At 32.7% G+C, this 20,836-nt stretch overlaps 2 protein-coding genes across 2 annotated transcripts in view; both read right to left on the bottom strand.

The window, feature by feature from the left end:
• Positions 1–692: 692 nt before the first annotated feature.
• BSAS (beta-substituted alanine synthase) lies at positions 693–15,121 on the bottom strand. Its single transcript, XM_003554013.5, has 14 exons — positions 13,916–15,121; positions 12,034–12,584; positions 7,453–7,562; positions 5,908–6,131; positions 5,214–5,323; positions 4,250–4,307; positions 3,833–4,096; positions 3,558–3,695; positions 3,021–3,072; positions 2,853–2,902; positions 2,487–2,546; positions 1,829–1,909; positions 962–1,146; positions 693–870 (listed from the first exon to the last, which is right to left on the bottom strand). Exons 1-13 carry the CDS (start codon positions 14,921–14,923, stop codon positions 1,066–1,068), a joined length of 2,787 nt encoding a protein of 928 aa, XP_003554061.2. The 5' UTR covers positions 14,924–15,121; the 3' UTR covers positions 693–870; positions 962–1,065.
• A 2,301-nt stretch (positions 15,122–17,422) lies between these two features.
• Positions 17,423–20,836, bottom strand: part of LOC100816447 (NADH--cytochrome b5 reductase 1) — a 4,704-nt gene continuing 1,290 nt past the window's right edge. Inside the window, exons 2-9 of the mRNA XM_003554011.5 lie at positions 20,522–20,663; positions 20,199–20,289; positions 20,010–20,087; positions 19,715–19,795; positions 19,525–19,614; positions 18,372–18,437; positions 17,932–18,018; positions 17,423–17,815 (exon numbers count right to left, since the gene is read on the bottom strand). Coding sequence (XP_003554059.1) covers positions 17,723–17,815; positions 17,932–18,018; positions 18,372–18,437; positions 19,525–19,614; positions 19,715–19,795; positions 20,010–20,087; positions 20,199–20,289; positions 20,522–20,663 — 728 coding nt within the window. The 3' untranslated portion in view covers positions 17,423–17,722. The remainder of the gene's footprint in view (positions 17,816–17,931; positions 18,019–18,371; positions 18,438–19,524; positions 19,615–19,714; positions 19,796–20,009; positions 20,088–20,198; positions 20,290–20,521; positions 20,664–20,836) is intronic.

The following is a 20,836-nucleotide window of genomic DNA, read 5'->3' as shown; positions in this document are numbered from 1 at the left end:
AACAGAATTATTGAGGATTAATATAATGTCACCGAGAAACTCACTTTGCAACAAACCATTACATTATCACATATAAGATCTTACTGTCCAAGGAAAAAAGTAATCAAACCTTCAAATGAGACCGATGGTAGATTAACGTACACAGTGTTGAGATTTACTTGCAATATCACCATAATAACTGACATTAATTTGGGGACTAAGCAGCAATTTTTATACTACTTACATAACAACCGGTCAGATGAAAGCTATCTACCCGTTTAAAGAATATATCCAACTGTTGATATGTAAAGATATCATCATGGACCAAGATTTAGCAAGCCCATACTAGACACACCTATTCAGGATGAAATTAGTATAACCAACCCTTTCTGAAACGGATTTTGTAATAATTTTTTCAATAAAAAATTTATAAAATTAAATTATCACTATTAAAGCAGACAAGGAGATCTTAGTGACAACCGCTAAGTTTCCTTCTTGCACTCAATACTTTGAAATATAGCTTTGTCATTTTAAGAAGCAATAATTAATCTGTACGCAAGCACTATTTCTGCTGAATAAATAATGGTATAGCTCACTAATAAACCATCGTCAACCATAATGTTAGTTCGTAATGCTTCCATATATATCTCTAGATATATAAGATACATAGTCGGATAATAGTAAATAGGAAAAAGAATTTTAACAACCCTGTAAAACATTTGAATACTACTCATCATTGACGACTGGGGAAGGGAAAGTGAAGAATAATGAAAAGAATAGACAATGCTAGATTACCAGTAAAAAAAAAAACATTGTACATCATGTCAGTCCCCACTTTAGCTTCCTGAAAGACCTCAGCTTCAAGAATTGTGCCTTGTCCGAATGATGCATCTGATGGATAAAATACAAAGATTAAAACATATACAGAAGACCAGTTCATCTTTGAACATTGATTCTATACAAGAACCGTGTGAGGATATACCTATACAAAGCATGAGGCAGCTGCCACTTCTACCAATGGTAACGCCATGAGAGCAGCTTCAATCTCCAATAGGCAATTGTCCTCATTAAGGTAGAATCTATGCTTTACATTTTCTGAACCTCTTCATAGATAGAATGGAAGAGAGCAGTAGAAATATATCTCTCACCAAAACTTGGAAAAATAACCTTCAATGCGCAAAATAAGAGGCAAAGTTAGAACCAATATTAGGAAGCTTAATTAACAAGAAAATAATTTATCGTGGAAAGTAGTATAGTATAACATATAAATGCATGCATTCTGTATACACTTCTGCTCTCCAAATTTCCAACTTTGATAATTCATGGGCAACATCAACTCAAGTTTTTCCCAAGCCCTTATCTGTCACTCTTATGATTTGCATCAATTGCCACTTCTATGAAGGGAAGCACAGAACCCCAACTACGTCTAAACCCAAAAGATATTTAATTTGCTCCTGGCCACTGATCTTTAATCCAAATGAAGACAGAAGCATCATGATTTCACAATTTTGCAAGGAGTCATAATATTCTAATTAAAAAGGAGATAAAAATACCAAAAAAATAAGCATGTTTAACCAACAACATAACCTGGGACCATAGAAGAAGCAGAAAGCAAAATAAACTATTGAGTGCTACATTCAACAACTCAAGCTAAACACAAGCACTAAAGTAAACAGAAGAACATATCACTAGGCACAACACCTATTAGTTGTGAGAAAAATTCACTAAGCTTCACTTTATTCCATCAATTTCAATTTTCAACACCTATCTGTATATATAAAATGTGACCAGTACATCCAATGAAAACATCACAAAAGAAAGCCAAAATATTTGTGAAAAATAAACTCACCACAATAAGTTTCCCAGAATGCTCAGGCCGTCTTGCTAAATTTATGGCAGCAGCTGCTGCAGCTCCTGAAGAAATCCCAACCTAGACAGAAATTTGAAATAATTATGATAGAACCTATTCTAAAAAGTAAAAACCAGACCACTTTGTAGTTTAAAGTGAATTGCAATATCCAGCAACACACAAAACTAAAGATGAAGGATGTCAAGCCAATAACTAATTTTAATATTGCATCTAGAATATATGCACGCACACTAAAAATATATAAAGAAACCTAGATGCAGATTGCATAATTCAATTTATATACAGATTACAGAGACATTAACATTGCCAAAATATTGCAAATCTTTGCTGATAATGAACATTAAAACATTAAACATAAAGCAACTTATACATTCAAAGACATTTTACAAGTAAACCCTCATTCTAGAATTTGAAATTGTAAGCATAGGTCATTTAGTCCCTAATTTTGCAAAATTCTCATTTAGTCCTTTTTAGTGCAAATGACCATGTTCCAAGACATGAGCTGTGAAAAATGAAGTGAAAAAGGACTAAAACAAATAAAGTAAGAATTTTGTAAAGCCAAGGACTAAAGCGACCAACAGTTACAATCTCAAGGACTAGAATGAGGATTTACTCAATATTTTAACTTATAACTTACCAGCAAACCTTCTTTCAATGCTAATCTCCTTGCCATTTCGACAGCTTCAACATTTGTAACCTGTACTTTCATGTGTCAAGTTAATTAGTTGTTCAAATTATGCAAATTATGAAGATTACAACACTGCATGATTGGAAACAAAAGCCCCTAAACCAATAACTAAAGAGAGTTTAGTAAATGACACTCCAGATAAAGCATTTAAATCTTATGTATATGACTCCAAAATTGAACTCTATCACCTAAATTCATGAGACAAGGCTTGTTCATTAGTATAGAATTACCAGAGCCAAAGAATAGCCTCAAACAGGTTATTTTGACCAGAAATAAAGAGGAAAGTGTACAACAGAGGAGGAGTATTTTTTTTACCTTGATAACTTCATCAAGCAGTTTGATATCCAAAATGCTTGGCATGAAACCTACAACAAAATCTGATACAGTCAACAGCTGACAAGAGAATCTGTTTTAAATGGATATTGGCATTGAAACTAACAATATGAAGAAATAGCCTCCATAAACTTTGTAAAATATTCATACCAGGACTGTCACCCGAAACAACACTTCTGTCTGCAGGTTCCACCCCAACCACCTAAGCAAGACATAATATAGCACACTTTCATGCTAGGTTAAAGAAAGTAGAACCGGTAAAGCATCACTTGCACTTTAAATATAAGAAGCATACAAAGCATACACCAACATTTGTCTTCCTGGAAAATGTTGGCTACAATTTATGGTTTAATCAAATGTATGCTAGAACAGTCAAACTAATATTTTATGTGTTCCTTCTGGATCATTTTTCCTTTCATTATTCCCTCTCCCTCTCTCTTTCCAACACAGGACACAGAGCCAAGTCACTAGAGGTTTCAAATACGAGAAATATAATGCACATGCTGTCAGCACACTGATTCAATAACAATTGCATATAATTTCTTTTAAAACTAAAGAAGTGCAAATTATGGGACTTGAATTCTGGAACTAATATACTTAACAGTGGAAGTTAGTGCCACAAGACCAATAAGTATCTCATTCAATTTGAAATAACAAGTAAATGCCATATCAAATGAAGAATCAAACCTTTATATTTTTGTTCATCATTTTCAGATAACGTCCAGTGCCAGTAACGGTGCCACCAGTTCCAATCCCAGCTACCAATACATCAACATTACCCATGGTATCCTCCCATATCTCTGGCCCTGTAGTTTCGAAGTGGATCTGTAATTTGTGCATATAAGTCTTAATAACATGTAACTTAATTTATATTGCAATTTCTATTTTCAATGATGCACTAAATAATTCAAAACAGTGATTGATAAGGTGAAGGTCTTATAGGAGATGCATTGAGACTTAACCTTTGTATTAGTCATGTTATCAAACTGCCGAAACATGTACGCATTGGGTGTGTTGCGAACAATTTCTTCAGCTTTGTCAACTGCCCCTTTTAGCCCTTTCTCAGCATCAGTCAGAACAACCTCTGCACCAAATGCACGTAAAAGGATTCTTCTCTCAACATTAATAGAAGCAGGCATTGTGACTATAAGTTTGTACCCCTTTGTTGCTGCAACAAAAGCAATGCCAAGTCCTGTATTTCCAGTTGTTGGTTCAACCAAAATGGTCTGCACAAATACAGGATCAGGAATGTAAGGAAAATCCAAGATTCAATGCCTCAATTTTGTACAAACTATTACATAACATTACAGTAAGTTTAAAGATATATGGAATAGCAAAGATTGCATTTGATCTATACACAGAAAATATTCATGATGTACCTTCCCAGGAGAAATTGCTCCAATCTCTTCAGCATCAGATAGCATACTATAGCCTATTCTGACATTTTGAACATTAACAGATGTCAACACATCATATATCTCAAATCTGAACATCAAACTAAGATAAAAAAAAAAAAAAGACAAAATAAATTGCAAAGTGCAAATCATGAATGTGGAAAAGCTTCTGACAAGATGAGTCATACTCGGGATCGGGAACATGATTATCTAACATCTCACAAAACCAATACTTAACAAAACTAAAGCCTGTCAAAACACATAACAATAATAACAATAATGTTATTTAGTATGAATAACTTTTCATATGAAGTGTCACAAGCAATTTTTTAATCAATCAGTAGAGGGATGAGTCTATGAGTGAAGAGAGAAGAAATGTTTTAAGAGATAAAATTTCTCTCCAGTGTATTTAGTGTTTACAAAATCTGTTATGTACCTTTCAGCATTTTCGTAGTAGTAGTAATAATAATAATAATAATAATGATAATAATTCATTAACCTCCTTTGACAATGTATAGGACCATATATTTTCATTCAATCTATCACATTCTTTCTAAAACACTCTTTACTATTAACTGAAATTCACCAAGACTCAAAAATCATGTAAATAGTGCAAGGAGGAGTGCTAGGATAGGAACACACTCTATAGCACACTCTTCCTAACACACTCTCTCTTACTTGTTAAAATTTATTGAAAACTACAAAATAAAAAAAAAGAGGGTCATTAAATAAGATGTGGAACCAACCAAATTTTGTGATTTCCTGTCGATTTCAACTACCTGTTAAAAGAGTACATTCCTAGCATTTCTCATAATGTAAATCCCATTCCATATCCATAATTTAACAAGTCCTACTAAGTTTCAAATTCCAGCCAATAGAATAGTAGAGAATCTGCAAGTATTGTTACCATTCATCTTCTGATGAATAAAAGTATAAAAGTATAACCTACCTATCCTTGACACTTCGGCAAGGTTCCATAGACTCGAGTTTCGCAGCAATGTTAGCCACACAACCTTCTGTAACCTTATTGAGGTACACCATTGGTGTATTTCCAATCAACTGCAAGAATTTGTAAAATATTCAAGATTAAAAGAGAGCTTTTTTTGGTCCTGATTATTGAGATATCCTCGAATATAACCATCACTTAAAGCATCTAATTATATGGGCATTTTAGGAATAAGATTAAAAGTTATAATGTTTGGATAAACTTCTCTGAAACACTTCTCCAAGAAGAAAATAAAAAGGAAAAAATGAAATGAGTTTCTCCATAAGCTAAAATTAGCTTATTCAACTTATGAATATGCTATTTGGTAGAAGCTCTAAAAGATTACTTTTTTTAACTTATGCATAAGCTTTAGCTTATGGAGAAGCTCGCATTTTCTTTTCTTTCATCGTATTTTCTTCTCCTAGAAGTGCTTTTAGATAAGTTTATCCAAACAGGCCGTAATTAAAATTAAACAATTTAAAAACTACCGCTGGCTTCGATGAATTAGCCTATTTGTTTCTTGACATGACAGGAGTAGTATTGCACAGTAATTAAAAAATGGCGAACTACATAATAAGAGGGGCGCACATTACATAAGAAATAAAAAAAAAAAAAAAAAAGTGTGTTGAAAATTGTGAAGGAATAGTAGAGTGAGTACCTGGGTGACATCTTCGGCAATGTTGACGGTGTCAAACCCTTGTCTGGTGGAGTACACTAACGGAGCAGAAGAAACTTTAGCTTTAGCGGCGGTGTGCTGAGATTGAGAACGAGTATAGGGTTTGAGGCTAACCAGTTGGAGCCGAGTGAGATTGAAGGGAACCAGCGTTGAAGTGCAATAACACAAACACGGTAATGAAAATGAAGATAGCGCCATTCTCATTCCTTAGACTCGCTCGCTAACGTGTCTTTTCTTGAGATTTAAGATGGGTTTTACTACAATTTATTCTTACATCGTCTTTCCAGGTCCTCTTTGATTTCCCCACTTGCTAAAGAATTATCTTAAAACTAAAAAAAAAAACATTCATAAAAAAAATAATACTTGAATAACTTAAATATATTTTTGATATAAGTAGTTTCTTTTTTTTCCTATAAAAAAAATTGTTTATTTTTAGTATTATTAAATTTGTGTTTTTTTAATTTTGATTCAGATATTTTGTTTAATTTTAGTTTCTGAAAAGCTGTGTTTTTTCTAATTTTGATTAATGTAATTGCGAATTTATGAGTTATGAAAATTATGAATGAAAAAAAAATAAAATCTTAAAGGGACTAAAATTAAAAAAATATAAATTCATAAGGACTAAAATGAACAAAAAAATTTACAAGAATCAAAATTGAAAATCTACAACTTACAAAGACTAAAATTAAAAAAAGAAACATGTAGAAATCAAAAATAAAAAAAAATGTTAATTTATGAAAACTAAAAACATGTTTAAGTCTATTTAGATCAGCAAAATTATTCATTTGGTCCCTATAATTTTATGATTCTTACTTTTTTAATCCCTATAATTTGAAAGTGGACTTTTTAGTTCCTATAGTTTACATTTTAATTCCTTTTTAGTATCTGTAGTTTTGATAATGGTCTTTTTAGTCTCTATAGTTTCATTATTCTTACTTTTTTAATTCCTATAGTTTTCAAATTATAGGGACTAAAAAAGAATTAGAATACAAACCATAAGGCCTAAAAAGAATACTTTTAAACTACAGAGACTAAAAAAGAGAATTAAAATGTAAATTATAGGGACTAAAAAAACCACTTTCAAACTATAGGGACTAAAAAGGTAAGAATCATGAAACTATAAGGACCAAATGAGTAATTTAACCTTAAATAAAATTTGAATATTTTACTAAATCACTTAATATGATTTTTTGTTTCTTTTATAGCTCATGTATTTTTTTTATATATTTAACACAACCTTGGACTAAAATCTTATATTTAATTTTTTTAAAACTAAAATAATCTTACATAAATTGATTCAAATGTTCATTGGTTTATTTATCAATAAATATTATATGACGATATAGGCTCTTATTAAATATTTGCATAAAAATAGCCTACATTAACATTATAAATGAATTAAAACACAAATATTAATAGGAATAATTATTATCAACTCTCCTAAAATTAGTGTTAATTATATACATTTTTATTATTTTAAAATTTACACCTTTAATTTTTATTTTATATTTTTTTTAGTATTTGTACTTACCAAAGTCCAGAGCTGACACATGCTAGGGTGGACATGGACAAGGTGGACTCCTAGACTTCGTACGTCGGAATGAGAACTCCCTTTGTTAAGAAGACAAGAGGGAGACCTGCAAAACATAGAACTCTAACGTTCAAGTAAGTATGAGTTAAGATTAGAGAGTAAGTAAGAATACACGAGTTTATGAGCAGGTGTACGTATGCATTAGCATGTCGAGATAGTACAAATGAATGTGTATCAAGAGTACGAAGGAATCAAATACTTATAGTGTAGAGTGGGAGCTAGGGTCCTTGTTGATAGTGACTGTTACGATAATGTAACAGCCCTTGCAGATAATTACCGGCTTGTAGATAATACCTAGTAAATAAAAGTGGCTTATAGATAATGTTACATATAACATGTAACTTAGAGATAATTGCTAGTAAATAATTATACCTTACAGATAATTTGTAGCTTTGAATACCTGTCAAGGGATAAGGAGATGATAATATATTCAAATAATTAACAATATGGAGTGTAACGCTACTTTGGGATGAGATTATGGATCTGGATGGCAATGCGTCCAAACCTATCCATGAATTTTCGTAGGGATTCATCATTTGCTTGTCGCGGGCTGGCCAGAGCAGTCAACATCATACGATGTGACTCGATGGTGGCATATTACGCATTGAAGCGCTCAACAAAAGTGTCGAAATTGTTGATGGACCTTGGAGGGAGTTCATCGTACCAAGTCAATGTCGCCCCTTTAAGGGACGTTAGGAAGACACGACATAGGATTGCATCGTTATTGGTGTACAAATTTGCCTGAGTGAGGAAAGTATCCAGATGTTCATCTGGATCGATGGTCCCATCATACCGCTCTAGGTTGAGTGGTTTCCAACCTAGGGGTATGTCAACTTTCATGATTCAGTCGACGAAGAGGTGTCGACAACTAGTCTGCCCTGTAAGACGGTGGATGTGGGAGAGACTTGGATTTTCTTGAGTGTTGACTATGCGTCGAGGGCGATTCTCCTTGTACACTCAGACAATGTGTGAGCGGAGTGCTCGTCGCCCTAAGGGCATCTCACACAAGCCTTGAGCTGATTGTGGTTAGCCTTTAGCCTTCTCAACTCCTACTCATGGCGTTGCTCCATCTTTGCAATGCGATTTTGGAGTTAGTGGAGAGTATCAGTATTTGGCATGGTTGCTGAAGGAAGAGTTGAGCTTTTGAAAGGGGCCTTGCGTCTGACGCCAGATTGCATGCTAACCATGGGTGAAAAAGAGAGATAAAGAGAGATCACAGGGTATGTTTTACTGTAGCCCCATGGTGGGCGCCAAATGTACTTACCATAATCCGGAGCTAGCACACATTAGGGTGGACATGGACAAGATGGGCTTCTAGACTTCGCACATCAGAATGAGAGCTCGCTTTGTTAAGAGGATAGGAAGGGGCACCTATAAAACAAAAAGACTTTGATGCTCATGTTAGTATATAAGTTAAGAGAATGAGAACACACAAGTTTGTGAGCAGGTGTATGTATGCGTTAGTGTGTCGAGGGAGTGCACATGAATGTGTATCAAGAATACGAGAGAACCTGGTGCTTATAGTGTAAAGTGGGAGTTGCGGGTCCTTGTTGATAGGAGTTGTTACGGTGACATAACAATCATTGCAGATAATTATTAGCTTGTAAATAATAACCAACAAATAAAAGTGACTTATAAATAATGTTACATATGACATGTAGCTTAGAGATAATTGCTAGTAGATAATTGTATCTCACATATAATGTGTAGCTTTGAATCCCTGTTAAGAGGTAAAGAGATGACAATATATTCAAATAATTGAGAGGTTAGAGATAACTTGTTCGTTGAGGAGCCCGACTGTTAAGGGCACATCGTTCATGCTCCTATGTTAAAGTTGACATAGAGGGTTGACGTGTGTCTCGGAGTGCCACGCATCATGACACATATACTTTATAGATCCTAGATAGTACATTATTTAATTAAAATATACTAATACTATAAAAATATATAAAATATTTTTATTAACAATATATAAAAGTTAAACTCCTATTTATATTTTTTAAAATAAGGAGAAACTACCCCCAAGAACCTCCATTACAAACCATAAGGAAACTCAATCGAGTTTAACTCCTATTTATATACTTTAATAGTTACTATTGTTATAAAAGAAATCCATACACATACTATAAATCTACACAAGTATTATATCAATAATGAATTTATTTTACCTAATCAATCATCTAAAGATAATCTAAATGCCACTTTTTAAATATGTATAATACTTTAAAGAACAACAAAATAACAAGGTTTAATTTAATTTGTACTCCGTAAATTTTTTTAAATTTAATTTTTAGTCCCTAAATTTTTGTTTGACTTATTAAGGTTCTTTAACTTTTTTTCATTAAGGTTTTTAGTAGAAGTAGTCAAACTCATGACCCAATCCAATCAAATTTAAACAAGTTAGTTTGGGTCGGTTTTCTAAGAAAAAAAATGAAACTCAACCCAAATCAACCTGTTTGTAAACGATTTGGGTTGGGTTGAATCAATGGGTCAAAACATTTAATTTTATCCTTTTAAAACGTAATATTTTTATAAACTAAAATTTTTATTAAATAAATCAGAAACAACTGTTTATTGTTAGATTTTTTATTAAAAAAAAATTTTGTGATGCTATCACACCTTACCCCACTCCACTAACTCTTATCTATCTATCTATCCATGGGTGATCAGAAATTAAGCATATCATATTTGAGATAAGGAGTTTTAATAAACATAATAAATATGGGTTTCAAACACTTTTTTTTACCAAAACCAATGATACATTACGATGTCTAATCTTTTGTAAATAGATTCAAAATATTTTTAGAATCTCATCTAAAGTGTCTTTAATCAATAAAACTCTTGTCATTTTGATCCTGAAGGTTAAGGATGTGTTGATGTTTACTCAATTCAGGTCGATAAGTCTATGTAATTAATAGCCAATAGTATTTGATTTTTTAAAAATACATATTATATATTACATATATTAATAATAATAATAATAATTTAATACAAATCAATGGGTCAATGAGTTCAAATATTAAAATTCATGACCTAACTCAGGACTTAGCGAGTTTGATTGATTCGGTTCAAGTCTAACCCAAACATAAAAATTATCCAACTCAAATTGTTTTGGTTGGTTTGGATCAAATCGTGTTCACGGGTGACCTGCACCTGCTTACACCCCTAGTTTTTAGTCCTTAAACTTTTGTTTGACTGGTTAAGGTCCTTAAACTTTTTGAAATTTTAATTTTTAGTCCTTAAATAAAAGTTTGAACTCATTATTTTTATTTATTTAAAAAGATTTTAAGGACTAAAAATTGAATTTTTGACAAATTTAGAGACTAAAAACTTTAATGGAAAAATATTAAGAGACATTGACTAATCAATAAAAGTTTAAGGACTAAAATTTAAATTTCAAAAAAATTCAGGAACTAAAAATTTAATTAACCCAAATATTAAAGCACTTTAAACAGTAAAGAGGATTGAGTTTAAAAAGACAAATTTTAATTTATGGCGTGAGCAAACAAATGTTTGAATCTCCGTTGAGAGAACTCATGGCTCAAATATCATTGATTAAGAAGAAAGATTGTGTAGGAAACCAAATAACTAAATATAATTTTTATATCAACTTTACATTTCACCAGTGCTATTTTAGTTTTTTTTATCAATTAGTCGTTAATGGTTTTTCTTAATAGAGATTTGATCCGTAACCTTTATTCCTCTATCACCAAGTTAATCTTATAAACCATGTTATTTTAGTTTCATTTGAGTGATGACTGACATTTTCATGGAGGCAATCATGTGCACGTGCACCCTAAAACGTGTCCATAACAATGTTTTGATAAAAGATTCTTACACATCTTTTTTCTTCTTCACAGTCTCTGATTTGAATGTTGATCAATCATTCCATGTATATACGATGACAAGTAACAAAAAAAAGGCTAAATGATCTTTTTTCACATCAAATACAAAGAATTCTGGAGGAAAACACAACTAAAGTAGTGTGTCATCTGAAATTAAGCTGAAAGCTAGCATCATGGAATCTCTAAAGTCCAAAAGGAGAACTAAAAGTTGATGACACATGGTCAGCTAGTGTCATGTTATATCACTTTCGAAACAGCCCCAAAGAAAAAAGGTTGATCAAATCAACAACAAAGGACACTTTCATTGTAAACCCCCAAATGGAACCAAATATGCCTAAATTCTCTTTCCTATCAGGTATAAACGTTACGTTACAGTGTCATAATCAAAATCACTACATACATATATCTCTAAGGGGTGTTCATGTTCTAACATTTCTAAAGGCCAAACCTAAAGTCAATTGTGGATTGTGATACGACAAAACTTAGATACAGTTATTTAGGTGTTGTTTGTATTGTTTTCTAATCAGAATTAAGGTTTCACTTGGGTAATCTAACTTCATCTGTGATTAGAAAACAACACCTAAGAACTACATTTATGTTTTCTCTTTTGTAATTATATCCAATGCCTTCGAGGTGCACAACTCCAAAGAAACACATTTATTTTTCTATCACCAAAAATTAGCTGGTGTAGTTATTGATTTGTTCCCCATGTCATTCCCATAAAGAGACCTCAAAAACCTTCTAGACCTATTAGTCTTCAGCTTCATGAAAGGAACTTTACGTGCAATAGCCTTCCAAATCATTTGGACAGCATCACCCTCCTTAGATGGGAACTGAAACTCAAAGAAACTCTCAACCTCTTTCAACCTGTTCCACATCCTGGTCCACTCTTCCTTCCCAATGCTCCTGATGAAGTTTATCAAATACCTCTTCTTGAGAGCATCTCTTGTGCGCACAAATATGCAGAACTGAGAGTAGTCGAGGACGTCCTCGTATGGAAGCTCGATATCGTCGCTGATGATGACGGGGACGCAATGGCTGGCAATGGCATCAAACAAGCGGTTTGATGAAGGGGTGTCACCTGCTATGTTGAGGCAGAACTTGGAAGAACGCATGCCTTCTGTGGCCTTTCTCACCCCACCCTTTTGAACACTCCCAAATGAAAAATGCACGTCTTTTTCATTTTTAAGGAGATAGTATAGTTCATGCCGAACATGACCTCCCTGAGTAGTATGAGAAAAGAAAAAAGAAGTAAGATTGAGCATAACTGGTTTTATGAGTAAAAAGTAAGTCACATGGAATGTTTCAAATGTTTAGGAAATGAAACTTGGGTTTGGAGAAGGACAAAACTTAGATATAGTTTCATATGTCTTTTTGGTTTTATTCTTTAATCAGAAGTAGAGTTCCACCTTAATAATATGCATTATACAGATTACATATGAAACTGTATCTAAATTTTGTCCTTTGCAAAACAGACTTAAATCATATAAAAATATCAGCCATTCTTTTAGTTCATGTAAAAAAAAAAAAAAAAAATCTGATCCCCTTAATGTCCAATTATCAAAAAGGCCTATGTGACATTGTGACTCTATCTAATACTGCCACATAATATTTTTGTAACATGACAAGTAGAATGTCAAGTGTTTGTATATCGGAAGGATAAAAACAGAACATTTGGACATTATAGGAATCATAAAAAAGTTTACATGAAATAAAACCTAAACACAATACTGGTATCAAACTTTTTCCGCCAGGCAGTCATCAATAAGATGTCATGCCAATTTTTTTAAGGAACAATATCTGCAAATTTGGCTACAACTACAAGCAAGGTATATATTTAACCTGAGCTGACACCAACTGCATCCATAAATGAATGTTCACCAAGTAAACAAGTAAGCATTATTGGGCATATGATGACACAACAACTTATAGGTCTGAAATTTCAAAAGAGAACTTATGGTCCGCAGCATAAGCTGAAAATTTGAGCTCGTTCCCTTACTTTTTTCTGCAGCTATGAGATATTGATTATTTTATAGAAGAAGAAGAAAAAAAAAAGAATGCTTTAGCCTTGTGTAAGTGATGCAACCCAAGGAGTGAGGAGTAGTTTTGAACAGAAATTCTTCAAGATTAAATATTAGCAGAGTATCAATATTTCCTGGTAACCTAAGGAAATAATCAAGTTAACAACATTATATTTTATTTTATTTTGGAATAAAACCCCACCTACAGAGCTTGGAGGTGGTTTACAAGACAAACTATTTGAATTTCTGGTTTATCAGTAAACCACAACTCTTGCCTCTTAACTTTTTTCTCCTTAAAGGTGCCTACATCTAATATTTGTTTACAATTATGTAACTAAGATGACCAATTAAAACATCATTTTTTCAACAAAAAAAAATAGTTGTGCTGCATATTATTATTGGATCAAACCAAAATGCAAGAACTCCATCTTGGTGTGTTAAACTTAGTCAACCAAAAGTATGATGTAAATACATAAAGAAAAGATTCAACAAAACGAAGAAAACCAAGACATTAAAGAGTGAGACAAACGTACATCTTTTCTGTATATAGCTCCTTGGAAGTACAGCAATGTTGTACGGCTATCGAAGCTGGATTGATCATTATCATAGGATCCAACCACATGTTTGTAAGGTGCAATCACATCTTTCTCAACATTGGCTATGTTTGTAGGATACCTCCCAAAATCTGAGAGTATGAAAGTGCCAGGCCACAACTTCATTCTTGCATCCAACATACTATTTGGATGGTGAGCCAATATCACATGGTCCTTGCCCCCTGACCTCTTCCATTCTTCTTGTGCTGTCACATACTTCACCAACTTCTCTTGCAGCAGCTTGTTCCTGCTCCTCTTCTCATGTGGGCCAGTTTTTGATAACCGGTTATAACAAAGAGAGGAAAAGAAAGGCACAAATATCACATCAGCTTCACTAGAGTTTCTAACTCTGATCACACTCCTAGCATTAGATGGTGCTTCAGATTCAGGTAGTTCTGAAGCAAGAAGATCCAAAGTGAGCCAATACTCTATACTATGCTGCAAATTCAACCCTCCAGGGTAATGGGGTGCTTTAGTTTTGATATCAGGCCAAACATTGTTAACATTCTCCTCAGGCTTCCAATCCAATAGTCCAAAATGAAACTCAGGAGGCAAATCATACATGAAAACTCTTAAAACAGCTTTGTCATGTGCTTTGCATTTCACACCTTGTTCTTCAAGCACTTGTTGTTTATCATCATGTGTTGTTGTTGTTGTTGTTGTTGTTGCTGCTGCTGCTGCTTCTATGTTGTCCACGAGTATTGCTCTATTACCAAATGATGGTTCCACTTCTTCTTCCACGTTTTTTTGTTGCTGCACCGAATGATCAAAATCTGAGTTGCTGTAGGAAGAGAAAAGGTTTGAGTTAGGCGAAGCCTCGGAGCGAGTGGAACGCAGAACGAACAACCATGACAACATGAACAACAACGTTGTCATTGTGAAGAATCCACACAAGGACTTCTTGGAAACAACCTTGATGGCGGAGCCAGACACGGTTCTCTCAACCATTATTGTTATTGTGACAACAGCATTCCAAGCAATCAACACTTGGAACCAACAACGTGGTTAAGTAACTTTGTTGTTTGAAACAGACACAATCACAAATCACAATCAAATGAAAAGAATATGAGGGTCCATGATCAATGGTTGTTGTTAATTGAGTAGCTGGTGCCAGAAGAGAAGACTTTTGTATGGAGTAATTCTCTTTGTTTATTGTGTGAGAGAGAGTGATATGTGATATGTGATATGATGATATAAGCGTGGGAATAGGGTCTAACAGTGGAAGCGTTCTAATCGGCTTAAGGGTCTCCACTTTTTTTGGTCTCACTCATACAAATGAATCAATCTTAAACTTATCGATTTTAGAATGAGACATTTTGTGATTAGAAAATCATACAAATGAAATCAATCGAAACTATCGATTCCAGAATGAGACGTTTTGCGATTAGAGAATACTACCCTCGTCCTATTTTATTTTTGATATTCAAGGATTTTCACATAAATTAAGAAAATTAATGTTTAAAAGTTCAACAAATTTATTATAAATGATTGGTTGATTCTAAACGAATAACTATGTAAATCTTTTTATATTTTCAATATACAACTCTTATTCTCTTTTTGTTAAATATTATTATTATATAATTTTTTTAATAAATTTAATACTTATACACTAATAATATAAAATAATTTTTATACTTTTATTTAATTAAGCATCATTTGAATTACTTTACGATAATTATTTAAGATAAATTTTTTTTCTCTTAATATACTATTTTGTCTGTTATATTTTTTATCAACATTTTTTTGTTTCACACTAAATAGTTATGGAAAAAATTATTTAATGATTTATTAATATTGCAAAATAATAATTAAAATGATATAATTTTCTTACTAAAATTGCAAACAAAATAGATCTAATAGAGTAATACTAAATCAATATTGGTTTAGTACTTTAACTAGACCGTGCCGTGTAAGGATAACATTACCTGGGGAAGGTGAAGACCACTTATTCTTTATCTTATCGGCTTTGTTAACCATCCCAATTCCCAATTTAAAAAATACTATTTCAACTTTTATGATTTTCATAAACTCATTCAATTTAATGCATGCTTGAAAATCACTGAATCCGAATAAAAAATCAAAAACTAACTATCTTAAATAAATTAACTATTTAGGTGAGTTGATAATTTATTCAAGATAGAGAGTCAATAAACTATCTTTAACTTTTATCTACCAAAAAAAATCAATTATCAATTTTCAGTTCAAAATATAATTAGAAGAAACTCAATTCAGTTTTATCAAAAATTAAAATCAATCTTCAGTTTCAGTTTATAATATAGTTTCAAATTTATATGATTTTCAGTTTTCAAAATTAAACGTCAATTCTTAAATCTAAACCACTCTATGTCTCTAATGAAATTGTACTTAAATCTTTTAAGTGTCAAGTTTAACAAAGAAAAAATGTGATTGAAAAATAAAATTTTACTAAAAAATAGTTAACTAAACTGTTTTTACTAATATTAGTCCTTGATAGTATTGATAAATATCTCACATCTAAAAAGTAATAAAAAAAAAAGGATTTAAATCACTCTATTTCCTAATTCAAACTCACTCGATGACAATGACAATGAAGAATGGATAAAGCCATAATGACGATAATGTTGGACTTGTAGTGAATATAACGTAATATTAAAAATAGTAATAATTATGAGAATAGTGATAATGGTAAAAATTATGACTATGATAACAAAAATGATGGTAGTATCAACATAACTAGAGTGGATAACCATAACTAAGTTGGTCTAATGATAAGAAATTTGAATAATATGCATGAGATTATAGATTCTCACTCTAATATGACCCTCCTAAAAAAATCATAATGATACCCTCCTAAAAAAATCATAATGAGAATAATGGTTGTGATAATTAACTATGACAATAATGACAATTACATTTAATAATGGTGACACGCCCAATTGTAGTAGATCTTTAACAAGAGATTAAATGATTGTCTTTAAGTTAAACATATAATTTGGTCTATATACATGTAATAAATTCTCAATTTGATTTCTATGCGTGAAAACTTATTAAAATGGTTTCTATACGTGTAAATATTATCGGCTTGGTCCTGCTACCGTCAAATTTCCTGTCAGTCCCGTGGAAAAAACCATAGCCTAACTAGGTTTATGCCTTTATGGCTACGTTTTGTTCTGAAAAAGTAACCCAATTAAAAAATCATAATAGGATCCTGCTAAGTAAAATTCAATCTAACATGGTCAAAAGCGCAAGCAAATTCTTTTGTAATTTAATTTACTTGACAAAATGTCTGAGAACCAAATCCGGGCTTCTCATTAATTTAAAGGTACCCAAAAAAATCTCTTTAACCACTTTATATTTATTTATCTAGTCACATAACTAAGCTGTCATGCAGCCTATAGCTCTGTTTTGATCCATTCCCATGAAATAAAATAGTACCTTCTACCTTATCTGAAAATTGAAGATTGATTATAAGTTTATAACTCACGACCTTTGCATCTGTTTGAAAACTATGCCAAAGTGATGACAATTTTAGTCAATACTAACAAGTCATAGTTTGCAACTCTAGCACATGGTGTTATCAATCTCATTTCATACAAGAAGCAATTATTCAGGCCTCAACTCTGAAGAACCTTGTGAAACTGAATGCACTGTCAGTCCAATGTTTCTCAGATTCATAGCCAGGAAAAAAGAAACAAAAAGTTGCTATATGTTTTTCAATGGCCTAGGCCATGAAATCCATGCAATGTTAAGCACCCCCAATGAAGAGAATCAGAACTGGAACTGCATCTCAGGAGCATATCCAAGGGCTTCAAGGTGAGCAGCCATGGCCTTGTTCATAGGTGGGGGGCCACATCTCAATATCTGAAAATCCGCAAGAAATGCGTCAAATCATTTATCTTCCTTTTACATGACAACTAGCAAAAGAAAACATCATAACATAATTTTGGAGTAATGGGGTTAAATAATGAAACAATTACCTTAATATCTTGTGCTGGAGCAGGGCAATGTGTTTGAATCATCTCCTTTGACACAAATCCTTCACCACCATCCCATACCTCAGGAGGCTGGAGAGATTATAAATTCAAGGGCGTGACATAAAAAGAATGGTCATAAGTCATAGCTGTTAAGAATTATAGGTTCAGGGTTATGGAAGAAGAAAAATGGAGAAAGATTATGGTCAAGTTCCACCAATTTCTTCCACAAGTCCAATGAAGTTTTGTCCATGCTAATGACTGTAAACTTTATATATGAATTTATGAACAAAATATTGAATAACTAGCAATTTTTTAATCTAGCTGGCACTTTGTTATTTGATGCCATCAAGACCAAGATTTTGCACGACCCCTCAGCAAACAAAGCCCAAGCAACAAATGTAATAGACAAGAAAATTATAGTTCCACGTGCCATGGAAACTAACCTGATTTAACACATAGTATATTTTGAATCGATCTGGATAGTTAGAAGCAAGACCATCAAGCTCTTCCTGTATATACAAATAAGTGGACTTTCATTAATGACATGTTTCAATATGCAAGGATTGGACAGTGAGAGGAATTTGTGATACAAACTTATTCAAAGATAGCATTGACATGAGTAAATGAACTAAAGATAACAATTTAGGAAAGTAAATATTTCCTCTGCAGGAAAACAGTTCTTCAATTCTTTTACACAATAAAATTCTTAAGAATATATTTCTATATTGTTAACACTTAGCAATTTTAAGACACTTACAAAAGCCCCTTCCATAAGTGTCATGTTTGTTCCACACTAAGGACAAATTTGTATGGAACAAACTATATCAGTTTGTTTACTTTGAGAAAATGTTTTTTAATTTCATTTCTTATTTTTTCTTTTAATTATAAAATTGTCAGCTTGTTTTCATTCTGTTTTCAAAGATTTATGCAGAAAAGAGTGACAACAATACAAGTTTGTCTTCACTGATTCCTAACCAAATGCTTTAAAATAGAAAACAAAATGAAACAAGATGGCATTTTTGTAATTAAAAGTGAAAATTGAAAACATTTTCACAAACCAAACATGCTCTAATATTTTTGTTGCAGCAAGATACAGATTGCTAAAACAGTTTGTACTTTGTAGACTCTCCGATGGAGACATGTAGGAGGCAGAGACATAATCAAACTGCTTTCCAGTGGATACATGCATTTCCCCCCAATTATTTACATATCCATTTATGACTCCTAAGAACAACTGCAAACTCAAGCAATTTGACCTAGGTGGGCATTTTGGGACAGCTATCACATACAGCCAAACTGCAGAATTAATTCTAGACTCTAGAGTCACAAAAAGATTGTCAATTGTAAAGTTCAATTCACCACAAGGCAATGCAAACAGATCATCAAGCGACTAAAATGCGGGGTTTGCCATTTAATGAACAAAAATGGCCTCTTCATGCATTTTCACTCACTCAATTTGTCAAATAGTGAACAGAAGATCATAGAACTTGTAGCTTGTACGAAGCAATTGATTAATCCAAATCAAGAGTCAGTTCATAAATTCTCAAATTAAGTGAAGAATATCATATATTAAGGGAAAAGATAAATGTTAATTACCTTCAAAAGAATGTCCTCATACGTAACATTGGCATAGATAAGATGTACTTTGGTCCTGTCATTAGGGTTTTCTAATATAGCTCTAGCAACCTTCAGCGACAAGAAGCAAACAAATTAGTAACACAGAATTCCACAAAAGAAATTTCCTCTTGATGATGAACAACAGAACAGTGTGCCCTTAATGATATACTTGAAACATTGGGGTGATTCCAGAGCCTCCAGCAAGCATCCCAAATGCCCTAACCTCGCCAGGTTGGTACTTGAAACGTCCCTGGAAGCAATTATGTTAAAGCCCAACTATCTAAATAACAAGTCTTTCATTTGGTATCAGACATTGTGAATACAGAAATGCATATAACTGTGAATATCCTTGGGCACAAGACTTATATGTGAACAAGAATAAATCATCGACTTTACAACTAAAAATTAAGAAAATGAAAAAACCTAGAAAACTTTGTATAGAAATGTGTAGAAGAAACATTTACCTTGGGTCCTTTCACAGAAAGGTAGTCACCAACACGCATCTCACGGAAATGGTGTGACATCCTTCCTTGTGGGTACATCTAATGAATGCATATTTTAGACAGAAAACCCAATCATCAAGGGAGAAGACAAAAAATAATGCACATAAGTTAGAAAAAAGTAAGGATGAAGTCAATGGGTTCTGAATATACCTTAATAACTAGTTCAAAATGTCCAACATCGGAATCCAATGTAGTAGGGGTATATGGTTTGATAACGTCTTCACCTTGAGCATCTTTACCCCTGTTTGAGAAGTTGTTTATTCACAAGATGACAAAAAAACATTGATAAAGAAACTAAAAAATGGAAACAATTCCTGTTATACTCATTAGTTATCATTATAGTTGAGCAATCACAATAGCTATTCTCAGCCAGCATTAAGAGAACAAATTTTGCAGATACTAAACTAAACACAAAATGAACTAATTAAATTGACAAGGAAAACAGAAACAAGAAAAATATCAGGCAACGGAACCTGCAACTTATGTGTTGCCCAATTGGAAGACCCAAAACAGATGTAGGTGTTGGAAGTGCAAATGTGAACTTAGCAACATTATGGCTCAGCTGTGCACGCTTAACAAGTTTGAACACCTTAAAGTTCAATGGGTCCAAGCAACCTATAAGCACACAGAAGATATGAATGAACACTTTGAAGTAGAAACAATAACCAAATTTAACATGAATGAACACCAAAGGCTGAGTGCTCAGTGCATTGAGTTTTACAATATCTCAGGCTGCCATCAAGCTTCACTATTGTATATTAGGAGTGGGCCGCACCCAGCGGCGGGAT

Source organism: Glycine max, chromosome 19 (assembly GCF_000004515.6).
Source record: "Glycine max cultivar Williams 82 chromosome 19, Glycine_max_v4.0, whole genome shotgun sequence".
In the NCBI taxonomy this organism is placed as follows: domain Eukaryota; kingdom Viridiplantae; phylum Streptophyta; class Magnoliopsida; order Fabales; family Fabaceae; genus Glycine; species Glycine max.
This window is presented reverse-complemented; position numbering and strand designations above follow the sequence as displayed.

Coding starts and splice junctions, on each gene's coding strand:
- BSAS (XM_003554013.5), bottom strand. CDS start 14,923: ATGGTTGAGAGAACCGTGTCTGGCTCCGCCATCAAGGTTGTTTCCAAG. Junction 7,563..12,033: donor ACTACACCAGCTAATTTTTG/GTGATAGAAAAA, acceptor TATGTTTTGCAG/GTCTCCCTCTTGTCTTCTTA. Junction 3,073..3,557: donor TGATGAACAAAAATATAAAG/GTTTGATTCTTC, acceptor TGTCTTGCTTAG/GTGGTTGGGGTGGAACCTGC.